Here is an 8,956-nt window from a genome sequence, read left to right as displayed (position 1 = left end):
TTTGAAGAGAAATTCGAAGAGATTCAGAGAAAATTGAAGAACGAAGAATATCAAACAGAACAAGGTTATTTCTCCCTTGAAATTCTCCCCCAAATTGAGCCTCTCTTGTATTGAAGAACGAAAATTGACAAGAAAATTGACAGGAAAATTGAAGAACAAAGAACATCAAACGAACAAGGTTGTTTGATCGATTTTTTTTTCCAGATTTACAAAATTTTGCTTTGATTTCCCTAACTGTATTTTGGTGTTTTGGTGTTTGTTGTTTTCCCGATCAAACGAACTTTGTTTTGGTGTTTGTTGTAGAATTTGAACCACTTACAATGTCGTGGCTTGTGCGGCAAGTAGTCAACAATGGCCGCCTTCAATCTTCTTCGGCAACTCCATCATTCTCTGTAACGAGATTTCACCATGGGGTTGATGGAGTTGGACTTGTCGCAACAGAAGGAGAGAAAATGAGTTGGTGGTGCAGCCGAATACCAAAGAAAATCAGTCGCCGGCCTGCTTCCACCGTCGCTACTGATGTTGTTATTGTTGCTTGGCGGCGATGGTGGCGGCTGGAAAGTCGACCATCCTGGTAGAGGTGGGAGATCCATGGAAGAAACAGGAAGAAAAGGTGGGGGAGAGAGAAAAGAAAAATATGGGTTAATTAGGAGTTTAGTTGATTAATTGGGAAAAAATGGGTTAATGGGTGAGTTAAATGGGTTAATTAGGATTGATGACGTCATAAGGGTACTTGGTGTATTATGTTTTGGAACAGGGGTATTTTATGAATTTCTGAAAGTCGAGGGGCATTTGGTGAATTTCGCCAAAATTCAGGGGTATTTCATGAAAAATCCGTTTTATTAATTGGGTGACTAATTGAGATAGTACAAATCTAGAGTACTTATACTAAGTACTAAACTAATTACAAGCTAATGTTCTATACTATGTTATATACTCCAATACCCCCCCTCCCCCCCCCCCCCCCCCCCCCCCCCCCTCAAACTGGAGATGGTGTAAACATCTTCAGTTTGAAAGCTTCAAAAACAGACTCTTTCATCAACTTTGCACCAAGAACTCCTCATGAACAAGCATAGATGTTGGTCACTGCTGTTGTTGTTATACCAACTGCTCATATCAAACTGCAACGTCCAATATTGCCTTGAAGAAAATGAGCCTCAATGGGTCTCATCAAAAGAATGATCACAATGGATCAATGAAAACTGACCTCTTTGGGTCACAAAACTGACCTCTTTGGGTCTCAAAACTGACCTCTTTGGGTCTCAAAATTGACCTCTTTGGGTCTCAAAGTTGACCTGATTTTACAGGTTCTGATTCTCCAGATCTGTTGTTGGGAAAAATGAACAAAATTGACCTGATTATACAGGTACTGAACTCCAGATTTGTTGCTGGAAAGAAATGTTGAATCGTGCCAACATTCAAAAGAAAAAGAAAACCCAAAAAATGGCAACAAAACATGCCAACAATCAACAACCAAGCCTCATTTTCTGCAATACTAGTGTTGAATTCCTATATTGCTCACACCATTCTCCAAGAGCAACTGTAAGCTTTTAAATCCTCAAAATCCACAACCCCAAAACTGAATCAAATCTGATATACCATTGGAGGAATGTTTACAGGAAGTCCTGACTTGTTAACAGACTTTGAGGTTGGGTTTTATGGTAAAGCAGCCCCAATATAGACTAAAGCTCAAATACTCCCCAAGACACTTCACTTGTTTCCCTGCAAGCACAGCTCTTGTTGTTGTGTGAAAGCTGTTAATCAACATAGCTGTGGCTGTCCCACTTGGGTATGTAAACTTATAATCCATCACCATGACCTTACGAAGTGGGACAAGACTAAAAAAGGTCCCCAAAAACTAACGACAAACAAGAAACCCATCATCCACCACAAACCAGGATTTATCACATCTTCTGCTCGATTACCCGGGTAGTCGGGGCCAATAAGGTTGTATGTTTTCTCATTCATAGCAATCAAATATGAACCAAAACCGCCACTAAAGGAAAGGCCATAACAAGCAACAACACAAGTCTGAATGACAGTGTTTTCCTGGCGAGTAAAAGGCTTAACAGAAAACCCAATTTGAGTGAGCAAACTTGTCCAAGATTTGACTAAGAAGAACCCACAAAAATTAAAGTGGGGAAGCTCTATTGAATCTAACAATTACCAAGAAACCAATTTGATTGATTGAATTAGGGCGAAGCAATACATCATCGACAGAGGAAGCCAAGAAATCACGGAAACGAACTCAAGAATCGCAATTCACCAACATTTATCAACCCATTAAGCAGACCCATAAATCGAAACTCATAACCAGAGAAAAGTTTGGGTAAACCAAACCTCGAAGTAGCAGAAGCAGACGTCCAAGAAGACGACGACGGAAGAGCACGGTCAGAAATCGCAACCAGATCAATCACAGATCAAACCTCCGATCAAAAAGTCCGGTCAATCCTTCGATTAAAAACACCGAAGAACGTAGAATCACAAATTGCTTCAAGAATCTACCAACAATACCAGATTCTTGCAAATATTTCAAAATATTTCAAGAACCCTAGAATTTGGGGGAAGACTCAAGAATTAAAATCGTTTGATTCAAGGTTGGAAATAAGATTTGTGAGCGGAATTAAGAGATATTAGGGCGAATTACATCCTAATTCGTCGAATTTTGACTCAATTCGACCCAAAAAATAAACTCGAAGCAGAAAAAAAAAATTGGGGAAAAATTGATGAGTTGAACCGAACGGGAATTTTATGCGGAATCGTAGAGCCGGGATCGTTCCCGCTCTGATACCATGTTGAATTTGAGAGTTTAGGGGAAGGAGGAGAAGGAAGTAAAGAAGAAACCATGGAACACAATTGTTGTAGCTTTGGTAGCTCGTGAGCTTTTGAGAGAGAAAGTAAAGACTACATTTTATTAATTGGGTGACTAATTGAGATAGTACAAATCTAGAGTACTTATACTAAGTACCAAACTAATTACAAGCTAATGTTCTATACTATGTTATATACTCCAATAAGTTCAGTAGTATATGTGAGTTGTCTAGGAGTTGAGGTGGATGACATATTATGTGGTATGACAATTTACTAACTATAGTCTTTTTTAAAATGTGTACTCGTAAAAATTAACATATGTCACTCAAATGTTTTATATCTAAAAGATACTCTATGACTTTTCATTCTTTGCCACCCTTTGCTAGCTAGAATCATAGACTCATGTATAACTAAACAAAAATGATTAGTAATCTCGATTCTTTATCCTCGCCCATTATTATTTTCGTTTATTCCCTCTTCCTATACTACGTACCATGATGTTAGATATGCAGGCATGCAGTACAGAGTAGTTAGTCAATTCAGCTACTCAGGTCTACATTTGATGTTATAAACTAATCTACCTCTAGGATTTCTTAATCATGAATTGAATACAGGAAACTCAATCATTTCCATAAACATGTCTTTTGGAAGAAAAATAAATACTTAATATTTTTAATTAATTAAAATATTAATAACCGCAAAAGATTAACGTTAGTAACATCCTTAAATAAACCGTGCGCGTGTCACGTGCCTAAGTGCTAGGTCTTGATTTATAATATTATAGCCTATTACCAACCCAATACTAACACACCAAGCCCAAAGCCCCACTTAGCCCAATAAATCAAGCCACCTCATATTCAATATATGAAGCACATGTACATATTTAAGGATATAATTCGTACAAAACAACATATTTCTTCCATGATATGCAAAGTGAATACTATTATCTAACACTTGAGTCATTCTTAAACATTTTCCAGCTGATTAGACTCGACTATGTAACTTACAAGTTAGAAGGTGGATTTCCACCAACTTATATTAATTCTATAGGTTGCCTATGCTATATATATATATACACCTGAATACACCATAAAAAACTCACCCTTCTTGGCCAAAACCCATCAGTGAAAGAAAAAGTTGCTAAACAATCGACATGACTTATAACCCAAAAAAAAAGGACTAATAATTGCAAAATTTCCCACCTTCTTTCACTATCTATTTTGCCCCACATAAGAAACCCACCACGCCAGTCATTGGCTTCATTGCCCACACACAGACACAGACATAGACATAAATCAGATATTTTTATTAATATTTTTCCTGTTTCGAAATCTAATCTAATCTCGTATATTTTTCCATCCAAGTAGCAAACAAAATAAGATACTCGTAATTTAGATAAGTTCAGGTACTCCATAAAACCAATTTTACGACCGAGACAAAGACCTCTGAATATTACTCTAAAATTTACTCCCTTCATTCCTTTTTATTTGTCCTATACTTTCTTTTGTGATATTTCTTTAAAATTGCTTCAAATCTTAAATGGTTAAAAAACATTTACTCGTCATCTCTGTCTCTTTTTATCGACTTACCTTATCAATTTATGTGGCAAATTTACACATATACGAAGTATATAGTTCCTAATAATATAAACTTTGACTATGAGATACTCACTCCCTCTCTAAAAAATTGCCCTAATTTAAATCCTTTTTGCTCTGTCTCTTTGAGTTTTGCCCATACTATTTGTAGTATATGATATTCTCGCATTCTATTATTTAAATTAACAAAATGACAAAACTATCTATTCGCTTACTTTTCTTTTGCCTACTTTCTTAATGAAGTGAAAAATATCGAGGGCAATCTTTTAAGGACGAAGAGAGTAAGACACTGTTCTATTACACTTATTTTGACTTAACTTATATCATCTAAACTTTTATATCATTTGAATTTTAGTAAACTTAACTTATTTGAACTTATTTCGTCTAAAATAAGTCCAAAAAAATCGAAAAAAAAATATAGCCTTAATAAAAAGGAACATTAATGATATCTTGCCTAATTGCTAAGACTGGAGACTTAGATATATTTCCTCCGTCCCAGATTAGTTGTTACACTTTTCTTTTTTATCCGTCCTAAATTAGTTGTTACATTTCTAAATTAGTTGACCCCATAATTATTATATTGTCTACTGATCGGGGACGGAGGGAGTAAATGGTCTAAAGTTCGAATTCTTAACCGAAAACGGAGAGAGTAATAATCTAGCTGTTCCTTTGTGTGGACATGCCGTCCATTAATCCCCCACAAATTATAACAAAAGCAACTCTTTAAAGGCCCCCCTCTCCTACATCCACCCATGTCGGTGATATCTTATTATTATTCTTCCTCCTTCCCTCACAAATTAAATTCAAAATTAATTAAATACACTCACCCCCGACTTTTTACATATAAATATAAATAACCCTATTTTTTATTTTCCCACTCACAATCCCAAAACCCCAAAATTCCTCTCATCACAACTTCCCTTCTCTTCTCTTCTCTCTCCTCAACAAAATAAAATAGTGGTAGTCGTAGTAGTAGAAGAACCGTTAACTTCCTCCACCATGGAAGCGGGGTCAACGAAGAAGAGAGAGAGAGCGGAGAAGCCGTACAAAGGGATAAGGATGAGGAAGTGGGGTAAGTGGGTTGCGGAGATTCGAGAACCGAATAAGCGTACAAGGATATGGTTAGGATCGTATTCGACACCGGTTGCGGCGGCGCGGGCGTACGATACGGCCGTCTATTACCTCCGTGGACCGTCTGCGCGGCTTAATTTTCCCGAGTTATTGATGGGGGAGTGTCGTTTAAGCGATTTATCAGCTGCTTCGATCCGAAAAAAGGCTATTGAAGTTGGTGCCAGAGTTGATGCTCTTGAGACTGCTTTTCAACGCTCTAATTCTAATCATAGCATCACTCATAATAACACCAACGCCAACAGTAACAGCAGTATTATTACTAGTGCTGCAGTTGAGGACAGAGAAAGGAGTCCTGGGTTTTCTGGGTGTGGGTGGGTTGTCGATGAAAAACCCGATTTGAATAAGGTACCCGAACCTGAAGATTCTGAAGAGTGGGATGATTGATTGATTGATAGATAAGAGGAGGGAGAAGAAGAAGAAGGAGATGGAAAAGAAGAGTTTTCTTTTCTCTTTCTTTTTTTTAATTTAATTTTTAAATAGTCGTCGATAGAGAGAGACAATCAAATAGCTGAGGGTTGCGGCTGAGGTGTGGATGTCGGTGGCTGCGACGGAGGAGAGAGAAACAGAAAAAAAAAACGTAATTGCTACTTAATCCCCTATAATTGCAAAATTTTATGTGGGGCCACGTTAAAATCCACTCGTTTTTCTCTCTTATCTTTTGTTTTTTTTTAAGATTTAAGTTAGTTTTTTCTTTTGGGAGAGGCATAATGGAAAATATTGTAAATACTTGGGGTATTTTTGTTAATTTTAATATAGTATTTAGAAATTAGAAATTGCCTTTTTAATCCATGTTTTTATTTATTTAATATTTTGAATCTATGTTTTCTTGGATTTCTCTTCATGTTAATGCTTTTGCAGGAATTGTGGACTCGTGCATGCTCGCATGGTGGTTTGTTGTTATCCTTTTTCTCGTTTCTCTGTTTATTTTAATTTAATTATGATTCTACTTTTTTTTTAATAATAATTTGGCAGATGATTGAATTCTAGTATTCAATCAATATTTCAATAGTAGGAACAATATATATGTAGTTTAGTCAAAATTCAAGAGGGTTGCGCCAAATACATCTGTATGTGCAAAATTAGTCAAGAGTCCTCTAGAATGATCTTAGGTTAAGTGCGTAGTATTTGTTTCTTGTTTTGGTTTATAACCGTTCTTTTTATTTTGGTGTTAGCGCCCAATTCATTTTTAAGGGTAATCCGGATTCGGGACGAGTTATGGGTGGATATATAGGTTTCAGTCCCCTTCTAATTGTTGTTGCGGGGATTGAACACAGATCTTTCCTACCAAGTTAAGCCCCAATCACCACTAAACCAACAAGCAATCGGTATAATCGTTCTTTTTATTGAGAAACATGTAACCACATAAGTGCAACTTAAGTTGGCTAATCCATCTATAGACTATAATAGCTTGAGATTTTGGATCAACTTTTCAAACTACACATTTTCTAGCTACTTGTTGCTCAAATGATTGACTACTTATCAATTACTACCTCTGTTTTATTAAGTTCTTTACGCTTTGAAAAATGTGTCTAAAAATCAAAATTATAACCCTAAATTTCCACTATTATATCTATAAAAAACTATTAAGAGATATCTTGTTAGATTCGTCTCGGAATGTATTTATAAATATCAACTTTTTATAATTTTTCGTCATACAAAATTGAATATATTAACGGTCAAGCATTACATCGGAGTCCGTGTAAATAGTAAGGGTAAAGATTTTTGTGACCCGAAGGTTGTACATATTATTATTTTTGACTTCTTTTTACGTTTTCTAGTGAAATTTCCGTGTGCCATTTCTGCCGAGCTAATTAGCTATATTTGTCAAATGAATCTAATTTAGAAATTACGCAATAATATTTAGCTACCACTACATAGCTTAATATTTTTAATATTTACAAACAAGGTCCTTCACTTAACCATTAGAGTTGCAGATATGTCGGTTGTACCAAAAACAAACAAATAAATGAAGGATAAAGAATTTGGCGTATGTGATTTGCCTCACCAAGAAGTTTATGTTAGGTAAGGGGTAAGTGGTAACTAATCACATTAAAAAGAAACTAATTCAAAGAGTAGGCTAATGGGTAAGTGGTACTATAGAGATACTCTATTTTGGTGAGTGCTAGTTTGGTCCCCTAGCAAAATATAATAACAGTAGAACAAGAGTAAGAAGTACTTAATTTTGATCTTGAGAAATTTTTTAATTTCAAATTTTAGTTTAATAATCGGTGCGAATGAAGTACAAGGATACAAATTAGAAATAGGGAAGGTGAAACCGGATCTGATAGTAGAGCTGGTTATTGGGCGAGTCGGGTCAAGGTCGGTGCGGGTTAAAAGCGGGTCGAGTAATGAAAGGGTCATTTTAGCAGGTCAAAAGCGGGTCGTTAGTGGGCGGGTCAATAAATGAGCAATGAAAAATGAAAAACAAAAGAGTTGTGTGTAAGTAAGAGTGAATACGAAGCTATACATATAATTTTTTGTATCATTACTATTTTAGTTTTCAAAATAATTGATGTATAAGCTTGACCATATAATGACCCTGTTCAATAAAGACTTTGTGCAATAAGAGTTATGCCCAATAAAAACCTTATTAACTCGACCCTAATTTTGTATTCATTGAATTATCCTATCCAATAATCAAATCTACCCGATACCTATCGTACATAGATTTTCTGTCTTAAGTTACCACCAGTATTAAAACCTCATTGGTAATTCCAAATTTTAGTTGATGTTAACGAAACACAAGTAAATGTGTAAAGTTAACACTGTTTGGTACAGTGTTAGCACCAAACAAACATAATCTTCATGCTACTTTTTTTTTTCTCTTTTTTGTTCCATTACTACTTTGCCCCCGCACCTTTTTTCCTCCAAGCCTCAAAAGTAGGGGTGTTCATAAAAAATCGTAACTGCAAACCGTACCGAAAATCGAAAAAACTGATCTAATTGGGCGGTAAACTGAATCGCAAAAATAATATAAACGGTTATGGTTACCGAACCAACAAAATTAACGGTTAAACGGGTCAGTTACAGTTACAATTTTTGACAAAGCGGTTAACCGAATAAACCGAATTTTTTTTTTCAAAAAAAAATATTCAATTTAATTTAGTTTTTCGTAAAAAAATCACAAAATTATAGGTAAAATATTTTAGTAAAAAATGTTTGTTTGTGCACAACTAGCCCAACTAGTGTACTTACGTCTTAGGCTCTTAGCCTTAGTCCTTTCTTGAAACAATTAGTACGTTACTTCGTAATTTTGTTTGAACTTGATGAACTTGTGTAATTTTAGACGTTTAGACTTATTTTTGTTTGACTTGATCTTCTATTTCAAATTGTTATTTTTTGTAAAAAAATAATACGATAAATGTGATCCATGCAAAATAAAAATAAAAAATTTAATAGCGGTTTATGGTTAACGGGTA

At 35.4% G+C, this 8,956-nt stretch overlaps 1 protein-coding gene across 1 annotated transcript; it reads left to right on the top strand.

The window, feature by feature from the left end:
* The first annotated feature begins 5,222 nt into the window (after positions 1-5,222).
* On the top strand, positions 5,223-6,322 carry LOC110795535 (ethylene-responsive transcription factor ERF010-like). The gene has a single exon (XM_022000549.2). The coding sequence runs from the start codon at positions 5,406-5,408 to the stop codon at positions 5,919-5,921; it is 516 nt and encodes a 171-aa protein (XP_021856241.1). The 5' UTR covers positions 5,223-5,405; the 3' UTR covers positions 5,922-6,322.
* Positions 6,323-8,956: the final 2,634 nt, after the last annotated feature.

Source organism: Spinacia oleracea, chromosome 3 (assembly GCF_020520425.1).
Source record: "Spinacia oleracea cultivar Varoflay chromosome 3, BTI_SOV_V1, whole genome shotgun sequence".
NCBI lineage: Eukaryota > Viridiplantae > Streptophyta > Magnoliopsida > Caryophyllales > Amaranthaceae > Spinacia > Spinacia oleracea.
The sequence above is the reverse complement of the archived record's forward strand: the minus strand, read 5'-3'. Positions and strand labels throughout refer to the sequence as shown.